Here is a 17,835-nt window from a genome sequence, read left to right on the forward strand (position 1 = left end):
CAAAACATACAGTTCTGTTAACAGGAAATTATAGCATTATTGACTTCAAGTGCTGATCTGTGGTCGTCTCGGAGTGTTTCATTGCCCTCTCATTACCGAATCTGTTAAATGAACACTGCCGAACTTGTTTTCTTTTTTGTCTCCTCCCTTTCTGCCCTGATCCTTCTCTCTAGCAATGGTACAGCAGTTCCATGAAAGTCATTTGCGTGTGGTTGGCTGATAGATTAGACCTTCAGCTTCATATTTACCAACTGAAGACACTCATCAAGATTGTGAAGGTAAACAAAATGTGTTTAGATGTGCTTGCCCACCAAGCTATAAAGAATAATTGACATGCAAGACAAGTGTATTTGATTTAACTGTGAGGGAACGTAAGTTTTGTGCTTAAGAAGTATTGCTCCCTAGCAGTGATTTTTCTATTGTTTACTTCGGCTTTTAGTTAGGTTACTGAATAACCAGAATGGTCTGTGTTTTTGTTAATAAATTAAAAAATGTTTTATTAGCAAGTAAGCACATTTTCAGATAATGTATGTGAACCTGTAGCACGTATACCTGAATGTCATAGGCCCACCATAACTAAGTACTAATTTTCTTAAGTATAGAAATGTTTTCTCACAATGCACATCTTTCACATTTGTAGGATCATGTATCATTGTGAGAGTTTTTTTTTTAACTACTTTTGCTGATAGAATAAGGTGGGTCTCAGCATTTGATTGTATCCTAAAATGAGCATTGTCACTCCTGAGTTCTTTCAGAAGCACACTCTCTCTTATATGTAAGATATGATCAATTTGAATGTCAGAGACCATTCAAAACTACTAACATAGATGTCGTGCCAGCTCAGCAAAGACATTTAGACTTTTGATCTTCAAGAGAAAAGGTAGTAACTATGTGTTGTAGTTAGTGATTAGGGACTTTAAAATAATATAGTGATTCAACGTAATTTTCCACACTATAAATTCCACTGGTAACACATTCACCCCAAATACAACCTTTTCTTAAAACTGTAGACAAATTCAACCTATGGTAGAAAAAGAAAATACTGCTTTAAGCTATGAGAATCAGCTGTTCCTTTTAACAGATGATCTTTACTTTCATTTTGATAACACTGATCAAATAATGGTGTAAATGAATGTATATACACACGCATATATAAGAGCACACACAAACACATACACAGTAGTTCTCAGTGTATCATTAGTGGCCTAGCATTATCAGCATCACCTGGGAACTTGTTAGAAATGCAAATCCTTGGTCCCCACCCCAAACCTACAGAATCAGAAATTCTAAGGATGAGGCTTCCAAACCAAAGCCATGGCCACTGAGTCAATTCCAACTCACAGCAACCCCAGTTGCGTTTCCAAGGCTGTAAATCTTTACAGAAGCGGATGTCACGTCTTTCTTCCACCTAGCAGCTAGTGGATTCAAACCACTGACCTTTTGATTAGCAGCCCAATGCGTAACTACAGCACCCCCCGGGGATGCTTAACAATCTATATATTAACAAGTCCTCCAGATGATTCTGATACTACAATAGTTTGAGAAGAAGCACTGTATTATATCATCAAAAGAACATTCAAATACTTTCTATCATTCTCTTGGTTTCTGCAGTCCAATTAGAATACATTTTTTGTGTGCCATAGATACACAGGTTATCACAGGGTAGAAAGTCCCACAAGTAGGAAAGTTCATTCTAAAGTCAGAAATTAGAAAATCTACTGGCACAGAGAAATAGACCAGGGCTATCAAAATAACAGCAATCATGATTAGTCATGAATAGCAAGTAAGAGTCTAGCCACCCACTATTTTTAACACCGTAACCTCACGTAACATTTGAATGGACAGAATACCTTTGATCCGGAACACTTCTTATCAGGTGCTGTTTAGTTTACAAAGAAATCGAAAGCACAGTATAAGACGTTCATGTTTCACTTCGTTTCTGTATTACTCCTTCCTTGTTTCTATAACTGTGACGTGAAGAACTGTCACATGAGGTTTGTATTTCATAAAAGAGACTCAGGTTAGTCTGCGTTCACCTTCTAAATACATGTATGTGATAAAGTTGCAGTCTGCGCTGTGCATAATGTTAGCATCAGCTGGTGATCCGTCGACTCCGCCTGACATTCTAACGTCCACTGTATTCAGGATATCAGGAACTGCGTATTCTGTGAACTGGTATTAGGTGATAGATTGTTAAACTCTTAAACCCAAAAACCAAAACCATTGCCTTCAAGTCCAATTCCTAGTGCCCCTATAGGATAGAATATAACTGCCCCATATGGTTTTCAAGGCCGTGATCTTCACAGAAGCAGTCTACCCCACATGGTTTTCTTGTGGAGTGGCTGGTGGGTTCAAACCTCCAGCCTTTTGGTCAGCAGCTGAGTGTTCAACCACAACGCCATCAGGATTCCTTGTTAAAACTCGTAGTTTTTAGAATAAAAATCTTCATTTTTAAAACTATCAGCCCATCATTGTTTTCTTTCAGTGATTCCTTTTCATACGTCATTACAGTCAATAATCAAGCCTTAGTGATTGTGGTATAAAAGAATTAATGATTTCATGAAACATTTTCATATTGTAATATCTTCTTCATTATGGCCCTAGGGGATGGCCCCAGGATTAAGGCAGTCACCTGCCACACCCAAGGCTGGTGGTTCAAACCCACCAGCCACTCCCTGCCAGGTAGCCAGGCTGTCTCTTTCTCAACTCAGCCAGTCTTCATTATGGCTACTGACAGAAAAAACTGATAAATATGAAATTACATTTCCTAAATATGTTTGACTTTCCATGTTTTTTCCTGTTTTGCTTTTCACAAGCAGGTCCCCAAGCTCAGCCAGTGCTTTCTGGGGCTGAAACATTGAATCAAGTCATAGGGCTTTATTTAATCATTTAAAATTACTATTTTCAAAATTAAAATCTAGGTGACTTAATAATTTAATGTGCTACTCGCTTTTTTTTTTCCCTTCTTTGAATATAAACAGACTTAAACCAGTTTTATACATAGAATCATCATTCTTTAGAACCTGTGTGGTTTTGTTCATAATGATCATTTTTCAGGGGATTTAGGAAGCTATTAGTAACACCTTTATAGAATCGTGAAGGTTCTTACGTAGGTTTCCCTTTCACCCAGATCACTCAGCCTCAGCCTGTAGGTATACGGTAGAATAGTGCATCATAATCCAGAGCCAAACTACTCACCTCTAGCATGTAGTCCTTACTGCTCACACACCATTGCCGTTCTTCAATGTCTATAAAGAGCCAGATGCCATCAAAATGTATATGAAAGCCAACTTTGTGCCACCAAAACACTTAGACACTAATTGGTTCATTCATGTTGATCATTAAGAAAATAAGTACCAGTAAGATTTCCATAAAATATTTAGGACAGTGAAGTTACTTGTGAAGTTTAACATCAGAATAATTTATTTGGGGAGGGGAGAAACCAAAATGGCTGATGCATTTGGGTTCTCTGTAGTGGCCGTGTGGTATTTATAAGCAGTAAACACGAGTCAGGAGCCCTGGTGGCACAATAGTTAAGCACTCACCTGCTAGCCAAAAGGTTGTCAGTTTGAACCCACACAGTGGCTCTGCAGAAGACCTAGACATCTGCTTCCGTGAAGATTACAGCCAAGAGAACCCTATGGAGCAGTTCGCCTCCAACACTTGAGGTCGCCATTACTCAGCATCAACTCAATGGCACCCATCTACCAAGAACTCAGCTGCCTCTTTTGCTAAGAGGGCAGAAGACAAGTGGGTGGCGCTGTGTGACAGGCACTTTTATTAAGTCAGAGCCAAGCAGACCATTGTAGAAGCCACGGAAGATAATGTGCTAATATTTTAGGAATTCTGAAGAGAAAGAGATTGCAAGGATACCTGCCTACAGCTCACCTAACTGATCACTGCTTGGTAATAAAATGAGGACATGCAATTCTAAATTATAAAGCCACCAGGACTAAAAATCCCCAATACAAATCCGCCCTGGGCAGCTTAGTGATAATTAAACTAAGTCTAAGGAAAGTCATTCCAGTAAGATCCCAATACAATACGAATAATTGTCAGTGGGCCAGTAATACTTTATATTAAATGCATCATCTGTGGGTGATATTTTATATGCATAAAATATTTTGTATCTAACTACAAAACCGTTAGAGGCTTGAACACAAACCTCTGTGGTTATAATACCGTGAACACCAGGTACCAGATTCTCTACACTAAATTCACCTTTTAAAGTTACTTCACAGTTCTCATGCAAATTACCCTAAGTTTCATGTCAGCCAGATCACAAAAACCAAGCCCACTGACATTGAGTAGATTCAAACTCATACTGACGTAGAACGGAGTAGAACTGTCCCATAGGGTATCCAAGGCTACACATCTTTATGGAAGCAGATTGCCTCATCTTTCTGCCACCGAGCAGCTGGTGGGTTCAAACCGGCAACCTTTTGGTTAGCAGCCAAATGCTTTAACCATCACCATAATCATAATAAACTTAACTGTTTCTAAAGACAATGTGACAATGATGGATTGTATGTGCCGTAAAATAAACTATAAATATTTACATGAGTATAGGTTTGCCCATTTAAGGGAAGAAATACAGAGCCCTCCGAATCTAAATTTGTAGCGTTTGACCTTAGATATCCTCCAGGGTTCCTCAGAGTTCAGTTTGCTTTGGGACAAGTGATGGGCCCATGATACTGTAGAATTTCAGTATGATTTTTTTTTAATCAAATGATTATTCTGATGAAAAAAGTATATCAATCATCCATCATCTTTAATATTGATATTATCACTTCTGAAACTTAGAAGGATACCATAGGGCATAGTCAGGTGGAAGACAATAGAAAGGTAAAATGTGAAAATACCAATGTTCCCACCACCTTGTTCTACTTCTCATAAGTCTGTTGGTAGGCAAGGCATGTATATTGAGGGGATGAAGATACTATCCATTAACACGTCCTATCTCATGTGAATAAGCCCCTTCAGCTCAGATGTCTCAACATGATGTTTTCTTTCTGCCGTGTTCAGTGAAATCAAGCATCCCTTAATGTTAATTTCCAGCTATTGGAGTTGTAATATTGGGCCATGAAGTACAATATTCCTTGCTTCTTATTTGATTTTTTTCACTTATTAAATGCAAACAAATAAAGTGGCTACCAGCAATCATTTAGAACAGAATTGTAACAAACTGATGTGTGCTGGTACATTTGGGCCAGTACATTGAAATCTACCTGCTTATGATTGGAAGTCTAACAAAAGATGGTAGAAAAGTCTTGAAAGATATTCAGCATTGAAAATGGCCTTCACAGTGCCTCCACAGAATGAGATATCTGCTTTTGTTCTTTGTTTCCTCATTTATCTAATTCTAAGTATTTTTCTCCTACTTAAAAGTGGGTGATAAAAACAATAGTCTCATTTAGTCATGGAAATCGTGTGTAAAAACTGCATTTTAAACAGAGAGCATTAAACAGAAAGGGAAGATTTATAAGTTACATGCCTTCAAGCCATGAAACTTTTTTGTTTGGTGGGTATGTTTTTTTTTTTTTTTTTTTAAAGGAACCAATATAAAATTTGTTCTGCTTTTGACATATAATACAACAAATTATCTTTTACTGTTTCACAAAAAAATGTAAAAACATGCTTTATTATCCCACCTGTGGGAGCTTTCTGCCAGAGTTTGGCCCTTCACATTCCAAGGGAATTTCAAAAGTAAAGGTCAAAATTCCTGTAGACAGTTAGACATACACAAGTGTTTACCAAGGATACGTATAAATAAATGTTATCATTCACAGATGCAGAGAGTGTGACCTTCTTTTATTGATAACAGAATTCATTCTCTAGCTCCCACACCCCTCCCTCCAGAATAATATATTTTATAAAATATATTCTTCATTATAAAAGAGAGCCTTCTCGATGAGAAAACTAAGCTTCCCTTAAATTGAAAATATACAGAAGCCTATAATTTTACCTCTGTTACAGGTTATTCAAATAGTGAGTTCTGTGCCATTAGTACTATTTTGGAGAAAATCTTATCTGTCACCTGATTGTCACAACATTTTGATCTTGTCACAGTTCTTGTAGGTTGAATATGCTCATTCCAAAAAGCTGACTGCTTTTTGTGAGTCAGCAGGATTCTGAATCCATTAGCGGACCATCACAATAAATAACACAATCATCTTTGAAAGGCCAACTGAGGACATATACATATATACAGACATATGTCCATACATACTTTCATCTAAGTTATTTAAGCAAATTCTCCTCTTCTTCCTCCAGAAAACCTATAGGGACTTCAGATTGCAGGGTGTGTTGGAAGGAACCCTGAACAGTAAAACGTATGACACTCTGCATAGACGATTGACTGTAGAGGAGGCCACAGCCTCCGTCTCAGAAGGAGGAGGACTTCAAGGCATTACCATGAAAGACAGTGATGAAGAAGAAGAAGGATGATCACTCCCAGCTTGTCAGAGGATGACATTGTTGAATTTGTACCCTGTCCTTGTAATGACATTTATTGTTTGGACCAAATGTAAATGCTTATGTTTCATTCTACTTTTTACAAAGCAAACCTAGAGACAAAGTGGGAAATGCCAAGTATTTTTTTGGTAAGGTCATCCTCCTTTGGCAGGTGACCTAAAATGAGTTTTAGCTCTGATTGTGATTGGAAGATGAACTTTTATTTTTTCAAGATTGAATATTTCTTTTTCTGTAATCACATCAAAGTACTGTCCTGTGCGTAAACCGAGATGAGTATTTCTCATAACATGACATTGTGAGAAGCTACTTCTGATCACAACAACCCTATCGTATCCTTGTTAAAATGGTATGTACCTTCCAGTTTATAATTTACATGCAAGCTTTGTTTTGTAGTTAATTTGCCATTGTTGTGATGTGTGTAAAAGCTTTAACCTTGTTCTTAGTACTCTGAATTGGTCTGCAGGTGTATTCTGGCCTTAAAGAACTGCCAAACCCAAAACTAGACTAGATTTTCCAATGGGCTGTGTCTTGTTTCCATTCTGAACATTTCTCCTTTCAAATATAAGAAACCCCTAGGTGTGGGGTAGTAAGTATGCTGCCATCAACATACCACATAAGACGTATGATACTTCTACTTCTGAGTGTCACAGCTTGCAGGCAATAAAGATCCATTTGATCATAACCACTTCTGTATTCATTAGACTTGTATAGATTAAATGCAGTAAAAGTTGTTTGCAGTTACTTCAAACATCCCAACTATCTGGCTCTGTGTTTTTGTTTAACGTTGCTTTCTTTTGTGATACTTAGTTTTGTTTTCAATCAAATGAGTAAAAGATATTAACACTGTGCTTTGCATCTGGTAGGCACACATTTGTTCGAAGAGTTCTAGGACAGCATATTTCCATAGCAAAGGAAATGCTGACTATACATTCACATATTGAGTATTAGTGCTTAGCATTAGTAATTAATGCAGCCAAGTAATTAGTAGCAGTCAAGACCTCAATAAATGTATTGCACTGGGCAAATCTGCTACAAAAGATCTCTTTAAAGTGTTAAAAAGCAAAGATGTCACTTTGAGGACTAAGGTACCCTGATCCAAGCCATGGTATTTTCAGTCAACTCATAAGCACATGAAGGCTGGATAGTGAATAAGGAGGACCAAAGAACTGATGCATTTGAATTAGGATATTGGGCAAAAATACTGAATATACCATGGGCTTCCACAAGAGTGAGCAAAGCTGTCCTGGAAAGTGTAAAGCCAGAATGCGCCTTAGAAGTGAGAATGAGACTTGGTCTCACTTTGGACATGTTGTCAGAAGGGTTTAGTCCCTGAACCCTCAGCCAGAAAGAGGAAGACTTTCAACAAGATGGACTGACACAGTGGCTGCAGCATTGGATTCAAACGTAGCAATGATTGTGAGCATGGCACAGGAGCAAGCGAGGTTTTATTTTATTGTACGCAGGGCCTCTCTGAGTCAGAACTGACTCAGTGGCACCTAACGAGCATTAATTAATGCTGAGTAATGAATAGTACTACTAGTAATCTAAGAATAATAGTTTTCATTATTAGTTACTAAGGAGCTTTGGTGGTGCAGTGGCTAGGCACTCAGCTGATAACCGAAAGGTCGCTGGTTTGAACCCACTAGATGCTCCGTGGGAGAAAGATGTAGTAGTCTACTTCCATAAAGATTTACAGCCTTATATTTTTTTTCCTAAAACATGCTGGCATTTTATCCTACTGCATTCATTCATTCATTCATAAGTGATTTTTAAATGTAATGCAAAATAAATAATGGCATCCCTGAATTTATGAAAACTTACGTTCTTTCTTTTTTTATTGTGCTTTGGGTGCAAATTTATAAATCTGATTTGTTTTACATTCAACAGTTCATGCACTTTTGCTTTCACAGCCCCGATTAAAATCCCCAACCTTAAAAAACTCCCCCACCCCCACCCCCACCCCGACTACGCCCTGCCTGCGCCCTTCTTACCCGTGCATTCCTGTCTGCCCAGCTTTCCCTCTATGTGAACGCTGCCCTCTGATGTCTCATGGTTGGCTGATTTAGCGGTGTATCTCCTATGGTAGGTGATTGCTTCTCCCTGGGGTACATGTTCTGCATGTAGGTCTTTCTGTTGTTGGTCTAAGACCTGATCCAGGGAAGGACCCCATTTCTAGGCCTGAAGGATAACCTGGGACCATTATGTTCTTAAACAACAGAAGTGGAACAACTTGGACATTCAAATGTATTCTTCCATGGTGGTGGTGCAGTACCTAAGGCATTTGACTGATAACCAGAGAGTTGGCAGTTCAAACCTACCAACCACTCCGAGGAAGGAAGATGAGGCAATCTACTTCCGTAAAGATCTACCTCCTTGGAAACCCAACGGGGTCGCTATGAGTCAGAATTGACTCAATGGCAGTGAGTTTGGTTTTTTTTTTAATCCCCTCAAATCTTTTTAATCCACAGTTATGTAATACTCATTGCATTGGATCAGTTCCTGGATTCTAGGCCCTGTGGTACAAGATAAAGGAAGATATCCTTCCTTTTCTTGGATTAGAAACTGATTCTGCAAACTCAGTATCTTTGAAAGGCATTTTGTCTTGGGACACTTGACACCTTTATGCCCAGTACTTGTTCCTTAATCCCTGAGATACCCAGTCACACTCCCCTAAATTCCCAACACCACCTTCCCCATGCTTGCTGCTCCATAGCTCAATTTGCTCCATACTTAACAATTACCCTTCTTTTTCTTTAAATAAAATGTCAATTTCCTTGGTACAGTTTATCTCAGTGTAATTGGCCCCATTTATTCTAAAGTGTGAATGACTGATGACTCCTTTGACTCTACTGGAATCCTGTCTTAAAAACAAAGAATACTTACTTACTGAAAGAAATATCTAGCTGATAGAATTCAGAAATAAAGAGGTGAAACAGGAGCTGCAGGAGAAAGCATTGGGGCCGGGGGGTGGGGGGGGCTTGCTATTGCCCTGGCCTGTTAACCTGCCTACGAGTTGGTTACTGGTCAGCCTTTTGTACCTTCCCTCCAGATGCTGAAGTTTCCTGCTCCTTCCCTTCTAAACCCAGGTTATTGTTGTTGTGTGCCGTTGAGTTGGACTTGACTCATAGCGACCCCTCCTTGGGTTTCCGAGGCAGTATCATTATGGAAGTAGATTGCCCCATAATTTTCTTCCCCTCCTCTCATCCCCAGGGACTTCCACAAGGATGATAATAGCAGTCAAAGGCAGGTAGTAGAGATACATACCTTTTTATGCTAACCCTTGAGCTACAAAACTATGTGAAGAAATGTTAAAAAGTAATTTTTAAAAGTGTCTTAAAAGCTTGTGAACATCCATCTAAGGTATAACTATTGGGCTCTCCCATTCTGGAGCAAGGAAGAGTAAAGAATCAAAGACACAAGGAAGCAATTGGTCCAAGAAACTAATGAATCACATGAACCATAACCTCTGCCACCCTGAGACCAGAAGAACTAGATGGTGCCCAGCAACTACTGCTGACTACTCTGAAAAGGATCACAATAGGTAGTCCTGGGTGAAGTGGGAGGAAAATGTGGAACAAAGCTCAAAATAATTAAATGACCAGGTTTACTGGTCTGATAGAGAGTGGTGGAACCCCGAGACTATAGCCTTTACACACCTTTCAGGCCTAGAACTGAACTCACCCTCTTGGCTCAACTTTCATCCAACAGACCTGTAAGGTGAACAATAATACCACGAAGGTAAGCACTCCTTAGAACAATCAACCATTAGCGATCAAAAGGGCAGCCTTTGCCCAAGGATACGGCTCAGAAAGCAGGAAGGGACAAGGAAGAATGATGAATGGAAACAGTAAAAACATGGAGTGGAGAGAGTGTTATTATATTGTGGGATTGCAATCAATGGCACAAAAGAAAATGTGTAGAAATTATTGAGTGGAAAACCCATTTACTCTGTAAACGTCCACCAAATCACAATAAAATGTTTAAAAAAAATAGAAGTCACACACACACAAAAAGAAAATGAGTTTTTTGGTTTTCACCCAGAAATTCTCTTCAACCATGGCAAATTGCTTGAGATGACTTAGTAATTGTTCATTGGTTTGTGTGACTGTTAGGGTGAAAGCCCAAGCATCTGCTTATTAAAAGAAGCCAATTTTTATGTGTTGTTATTCTTTAAAAGTATTATATTTTTTAAAAAAATAATTTAGTTAAAAACCTAACAAGTCTTGCAAAATTTTTGAAAGGAAAATCATTTTTGACTCAGAAGAGATAGCTCTAACATACCCTTACACACACACACACACACACACACACAAAAAGATTCCAAATGGATTAAGAACTAAAACGTGCAAACTAAACCATAGCATCTTAGAAGAAAATCAAGCAAGGGCAACATTGTGAGACTCAGCTTTCCACAGGATTATCTAACAGAACAACAAAAGCACAAACAGCAAAAAGACAAATAAATGAACGGACCTCATCAAAACAATCTTTTGTTTATCAAAACACTTTACCGAAAAAAAGAAAGAAAGAAAAGGAAAGGAAAGCTACCAACTGGAAGAATATCTTTGGAAACCATACATCCAACAAAAATCTATAAATCAAAAAACATATGTGTAACTTTGACAACAACAAACAGACAACCCAATCATAAAATGAGCAAAAGACTTGAATAGATATTTCACCAAAGAGGACATTCAAATGGCCACCAAACATTTGAAAAGATCTCAGCATCATTAGCCATCAGAGACATGGAAATCAATATCACAATGAGATACTGTTCACTCCCACTAGGATGGCTTAGACCTACCCTATGACCTAGCAATTCCATTCCTGGGTATGTATCCAAAACACTTAAAAGCAGAGACACAAAACCAGACTTACATACCAGCAATCACTGTGGCACTATTCACAATAGCTAAAATGTAGAAACAACCTAAATGCCCAACAACAGATGAATGGATAAACAATGTGGTACACACATGCAATGGAATACTACTCAACCCATAGGAGAAATGAAGTCTTCATATCTGCTACAGTCCGGATGGAACTTGAAAACATTGTGCTGAGTGAAATAAGCCAATCACAAAAGGACAAATATTGTATGATGTCATTTAGATAAAACGATAAGAAAAGGCAAATATATAGGTACCAAAAATTATTAGTGGTTACCAGAGGTGGAAGGGCAGGGGAAAGGAGGAGTTAACTATCATGGAAAAATCCCATTGATTAAGGGTAGGGTTGCACAATCAATTACTGTAATCAATAAGTTGTACACCTGTAAAACACTGAATTGGAAAAAATGTGTCATTGATATATTTACAACAATGGAAGAACTGCTGAAGCTGCTTATGTACAACCAAACACCTAATGAGATTTGGTGCCTCGATTTGGAGGTTTAGGATCACGATTTTGTAAGACATCTCAGTTAATTTGCCTAACATTGCAGTTAGTGCTTCTGTTCTACCTTCTAGATCATTCCATAGTGCCTGGGGTCTTAAAAGCTTGCAAGCAGCCAGCCAAGGCACAACAGTTCTCTATTGACCTGGAACAAGAGGGGAAAGAGAGTCCGACATACGAGGAGGATATGAAAGGTGTGGCTAATTGCCTCCATGAACAACTGCCTCCTTTGCCATGAAACCAGAACTGGATGGTGTCTGGGTACCGTTACTGAAGATTTTGATCAAAGATTCCGTAGAAGAATCCTGATCAAAAGGAGGAAAATGTAGAACAAAATTTCACATTCTCATGGACTCTAAACTTTCTGGAGCCATGGATGGTGGATGAAACTATTGCCCTGAGATAACCTCTAAACCTTAAACCAAAAATATCGCCTCGAGTTTTAAAAACAAACAGTAGTTTAGCTTAACTAGTGAAAAAGGTCTGTCTTGAGCATCAAGACTCTTTTAAGAACTATCTACGTGGGATCAAATGACAAGGGCAACTCGAAAGATTCCATAGAAACCTTTAGGGGGCAGGGAGTTTATGTTAATTAAAAGGAGAAACAGCTCAAAAGGAGGGTGAGATTGGCTGCATGATTAGAAGAACGGAAGCAATGTCAGTAAATTGTAGAAACTGTTGAACTGGGGTCTGTCTTGCTGTATATGTCCTCAACAACAATAAAATAAAATTGAAAAAGAAATCCCTCTAAACTGTACGAGGGAAAGACAAAAAGAAAGTAGTCTTTGGACAGTTTGGTGAGCCTTGTGGTGGAAAATAATACTGTCCAATACCCAGGTGGAATGGATTTGTTCAATAACTCGTCTAGAGGGCCGACCCACTTCTTGGAGAAAAGTAATAATAATGGCTTTTTCCGAAAAGGGAAAGACCCACACGGAGCTTAGTGTAAACCGCCCGGCCCCAGCTGTGAGTAGTTTTCTGCTTTCACCGATTTTTCCACTTGAATTCCCTTTAGTTCTTGTTCATTGTCCCTCTCTCAGAAGAAGAGATTTCCTGCTACTTTTGCCATAAGCGCCCGTGCAAAGTGTCTCGAGGCTCCCCTGTCCCCCAGGCGCCCCAGACTCGGGACCCGGCCCTGACAGACGCTGACTGCCAGCGCCGCACTCCTTCGCCCGCGACAACCCGGAGGGAAAAGGTCCGCGAGCTTCTACAAGGTGCTGGGGAATGGTAAAGAGGTGACTCGTCCGTTGCGGCGCCAGGAGACAGGAAACCCCATCCCTCTGAGGCACAGGACACGCCGGGCACAGCCCGGCAAAAGAGCGCGGGGACCCAGGCTCAGGGCGCTCCCCTGTCCGCTCGCCAGAGCGCAGGCCAGGCCCTGGAGCGCCTCGGCCGGAATGGCGGAGAGAGCTAAAGCAGGTTCGCTTTTATTTCTTACACTCCCTACTGTCCATGGACATTTCCCTGTCCGGGTCGCTAAAGGGAGGTGACAGATGGATGTTCCTACGAAATGTGACCACGCGCGCTGGGAAGCCAGGCCGCCCGCGCGCCCGGAGCCGCTCCCTGCACCGCACCCCTGACCCCCCAGACAGACAGCCCGCCACATTCCCCGGCCCCTCGGGTTGGGTGCAGAATGTGGAAGCCGGGTGTGTGGGGTTCGGGAAGACAGCCTCGGTCCTGTCCACACTCGAGTCTCCCCTCCTCACCCCTGCTGCCCTTTGCTGTTAAGGGAGACAAGGTGGGGAGCGCTCTCCTTTCCTCTCCAAGCCCTGCTCGCCGGGCGACAGGAAGCGCCAGGAAGCCGGCGCGGCGCGGTGGCGCGGGTCCTTCGCGGCCGGTGGAGTGGAGTCACAGACCCCGGAGGGCGATGGCAACGACCGGCTGGCCCCGCTCCGGGCCAGGCTTCCCGGGCCTCTCTTAACATCGTGGGGAAGATGGCGCGCAGAGCGGCCTCGGGCGGCTCTCCACTGGATACTGCAGTCAGATATTTAAGGAAGCAAAGGCTGGTTCTGGGTGTGAATTGCCAAAGCTCTGAGCCTCGATTCCAGAAGCCACACGAGCCAGCCCGTGCAGTGTGTGCTCGTTCTCAGGGAGAAGTGGACACTGGAGGGTGAGGACAGAAGAATTCCATCTGTCTCCCTAATGAAAAAGACCCCATGGTTTTAAAGACTCCCTGGGAACGTGCACCTGGCAGTAGCTTGTTGTTTTGTGCCGTCGAGTCGGACCCGACTCATAGTATCGCTGAGGAAGTAGATTGCCCCATCTTTCTTCCGATGAGTAGCCGGTGGGTTTGAACCGCCAGCCTTCTGGTTAGCAGTCAAGTGCCTTAGGCAGCCTTCTGGTTAGCAGTCAAGTGCCTTAGGCACTATGCTACCAGAGCTCCCTTGGGAGACAGCAATGAGCGCGGGCCTAGGAGTCTGCAAAGCCTGAGGTTGATCAAAGGGCCACACCTCTTCCATGCCTAGAAGCTCTGTGGCCTTGAGCAAGTTTCTTAACCTCTGCAAAATGTGCATTGAATAAGGAAGGTTGCTGTAAGGATTGGAGACAATGTGTATTCATTGGTGGCCGTTATTAGCTGTTTCTTAAAGTAGGGGTGGATTCCAAAGCAATCGTGGGAGGCCGGCCTCTGCCTCAGCTCCACCTCTCGCCCGCCCTTCTCCCAGGCGTTGACACAGGGTCCTAGTACACCACAGTGGGCCTGGAGATCGCAGCCCCGCCCCTGGCCTGTCAGTGCTCTAGCTAGACATTGTCCACTTCCCGGTTATATATATATACACGGCCAGCCAGGGGGAGGGCAGGAAGGAATAGCGAGAAGCCAGCCGACTCCAGTCTCCAGAAGGAGACTAGCACTATCCAGAGCAGCCTCTGAAACTGCAGCTGGAAGGAGAGGCAGCTGGAGACGCGTCACTGAGTCCACAGGCGGATGGTGCTGGCCAGGGACTCTGAAAGGGGGCGAGGATGGTCTGGAAGGCGCTAGAACACCAAAGAGGAGTACCAGGCCTCGGCCTGCGGACAGTGGGCAGAGTCCGAGAGAATTTCAGGGATATTCATTCATGGTTTCCAATGTTTAAGGGGCCCTGGGACACATCCTGCATCCTAGCCTAGGGACCGACATGCAGTAAGCACCTGGAGAACTCGAAGCAGAACCCCAGAGAAGCTGAGGGCGCTGTCCGAGGGTGCCCTAAGGTGGTCCTGGCCGTGGACTGGTGATAGGCGACAAGCGTGAAAGCCAGCACTTAGCCCTGGCCTGGGGCGCTGAACTGGCAGAAAGTCGAGGCTGCCAGGAATCCTCGAGCTTTGAGGAGACCCAAAGCTGGGCCGAAGGCGCGCTCTATGTCACCACCCATCCCGACCGCGCGGCGAGGGAGATGCGCGCGCACTGGCTACCCCAGAGTCCACACGCAGCGGCCTTAAGGAGGCAACAACTGGGCACCTGAGAAGGGGAAGGCGCCATGCCCCAAGTTTGGCTGGGACTAGGGATATTTTTTCAGCCTGAAGCGTGTCCCCTCTCCCTGTCATTCCTTAAAAATAGCCAGTGGGAAGCTTCTGAGCATCAGGCACAGAAAGCTGGGCTTCATCTGCCCGGGACAGTGCGAACCAAACCCAAACCCAAACCCACTGCCTACAACACCTTTAATCTTGTACTTTTCAGTGAGGGTCATTGTGTCTTGTTAACCTATCTGTGTGCTTATCTGTGGGCAATGCAGAAAAAACATATTCTATATTTGTTCCCAACTCTTTCACACTGTCTTCCCCTACAATCTGGTTCTCACATCCAAAACAAAATGAAGAGTTGGTTTCAAACTCAAGAACCATCAGATACACAGTGACACTTGCTGGGGCTCTGGCTAGGCTTATTTATAAAGTCCCTACGCATCTATGGTATCTGCTGCAAAAATTGTGACCAGTGTGTGTAGTTGTTTGTTTGCCTGCTTGCAATTAATTCTAGTTTGTCTTCTGGCACTACCTTCTTCTTGGCCTGCAGACACTCTCTCGTGTGTATTTGGAAGAAACAAAACTTGATTAAATGCCGAAATTCATTCTTTAGGACATTTTCTTGACATGCCAAGAAAGCAAAACTAATTGCAGCTCTCGGGAGGAGATGCTGGTAGCAAGACAGAAAAAGTTCCTTTAAAGGAGGGTCACACAGCAAAAGGTCAGAACCCAACAGGAGTGGATCTGACAAAGTGGAAAGCAAACCGGGGAAATGCCAGCTGAGCGAGCAGATTGGAAGGGTAGGGCTTTTGTTAGTTCCACCAGGCTGGAAGGCGGGGAATACTTTTTTAAAACACACTTCAAAGTTGCTGTATTGAAGACGCTTATTCATTGTCATTCATTCAAACTCCTTTTTTTTTTTTTTTTTTGTTACATTGTCTGATTGCTAGGTGTGCTGTTTCATCAGAAAGTTGATTAATTTTTGAAATGCATAACTGCTTCTTAGAGATGAGATCTGCTTTAATCAAACTGGGATTTTTGAAAAGCTTTTGTGAAAGGTTAATTCGTGAATCTACAGAAGGAAGTATCCCCTGGGGAACTCAGGACTGAACGTGGGAGAGCAGGCCCCCAAGGACAAGGAAAGTCCTTGAGGCTGTGAAAAATCATTTAGTAAATGTGATTCCTGTGTGTATTTCCACATTTCCATGTTCTGAAGTCAAATCGTTGGGCAAGGGGTTTATGAATGCAGTTGTATGAAAAATGATTTGGAAAAGTTGACAGCTAACTTTTTAACAAGGTTTTCATAAGTGAAGTTGTTTTATTTTTTAAAATCTCTTTTCAATCTCAACAATTCCCAGGAAGGAAGGGGGTTTTTATTTAGTCCCATTTTACAGAAAAAAAAAAAAAACAATTTAGGGCAAAATGGGATCATACCATCGAACTGGTTAACAAGAAGCCCACTAGGGGTGTAGCCATCCCAGCTAGAGGACCAGCCAGGCATAGTTTATTCCAGCCTTCAAAAAATCCAGGACAGAGTGGTCATGGCAGTTTGTGAAGAACTTTCTAGAAAGGAGGAAAGATTGTTCTAAATCTAAGAATACAGTTTTAAGAGGATAGTGAAGAACACGAAGCATAGAGAGTGGCTACAGCTTACCCTTTATCATGACAGCAATTGGGGGGTGAAATGGGGGTAGAATTCAGGCCAAACATCTGAAGTGGATATTCAACATCTTAGGTTCTGCCTAAAACGGTTTGAAATAAAACCTCTAGAAATTAATTTAAAGTAACAACTGCAAACTACTGAGGGGTTGATTGAATGACAAGTAATATGGCCAACTCTGAGAAAGGATTTTGCAGAGGAAAAGAAGGTGAGATAACAGTAAAATGCAGAAGGTAGTGGAGGGGAAGAAAAATCCTTGCTATTTCTGATTTACAGCGACCACCTTCCTGGGAGCCTACACAGTGAGTCATGTGAGTTTTCTGAGCGACTGTGGAGGTGAGACACACTTGTCCAAGGCCTGCGCAGGACCAAAGGGGCACCTGCCCCACTGTAGGCCGTCTTGGCTGAAATAAAAGGTGCCTGGGGGGTCCACAAAGAGCTCGGTTGTGCAGTGGTTAAAGCATATTCAGCTGCCAACCAAAAGCTCTGCTGTCCCAACACACCAGCCGCTCTATTTCCAGAAGGATTTATAGACTTGAAAACCCTATGGGGCAGTTCTACCCTGTCCTATAGGGTTGCTCTGAGTCAAAATTCACTCAGTGGAGATGGATTTGGTTTTGGGTTGGAACTCCACAAACCTGCCCTATCTTACCCTCAGCCCTGCGTTCCATGGAGACTCATTAAGAAAAGTACAAGTAAGGCTTCCAGAATTTGTATTTACTAGTGACATCTGAGTTTAATGCAAGGGTGGTGGTGGGATCTAATTTGGAAAGTAATGACAGCAGTCACGAGTATTTGGTAACTGCCACGATTCATTTTTCCATCTTAGGTTCTGAATTGACAAGTCCCAGCCAGGTTGACAGCGGGGT

General features: G+C 42.1%; 1 protein-coding gene across 1 annotated transcript in view; it reads left to right on the forward strand.

Annotated features, from left to right (window-relative positions):
- The window catches only part of CADPS2 (calcium dependent secretion activator 2), a 420,173-nt gene extending 413,726 nt beyond the window's left edge, over positions 1–6,447 (forward strand). Inside the window, exons 28-29 of the mRNA XM_042782532.1 lie at positions 174–278; positions 6,274–6,447. Of these exons, the coding sequence (XP_042638466.1) occupies positions 174–278; positions 6,274–6,447 (279 nt within the window). The remainder of the gene's footprint in view (positions 1–173; positions 279–6,273) is intronic.
- The last annotated feature ends 11,388 nt before the right edge of the window (positions 6,448–17,835 follow it).

This window comes from Orycteropus afer, unplaced genomic scaffold (assembly GCF_000298275.1).
Source record: "Orycteropus afer afer isolate SDZICR_OR568_19922 unplaced genomic scaffold, OryAfe1.0 scaffold00359, whole genome shotgun sequence".
In the NCBI taxonomy this organism is placed as follows: Eukaryota; Metazoa; Chordata; class Mammalia; order Tubulidentata; family Orycteropodidae; genus Orycteropus; species Orycteropus afer.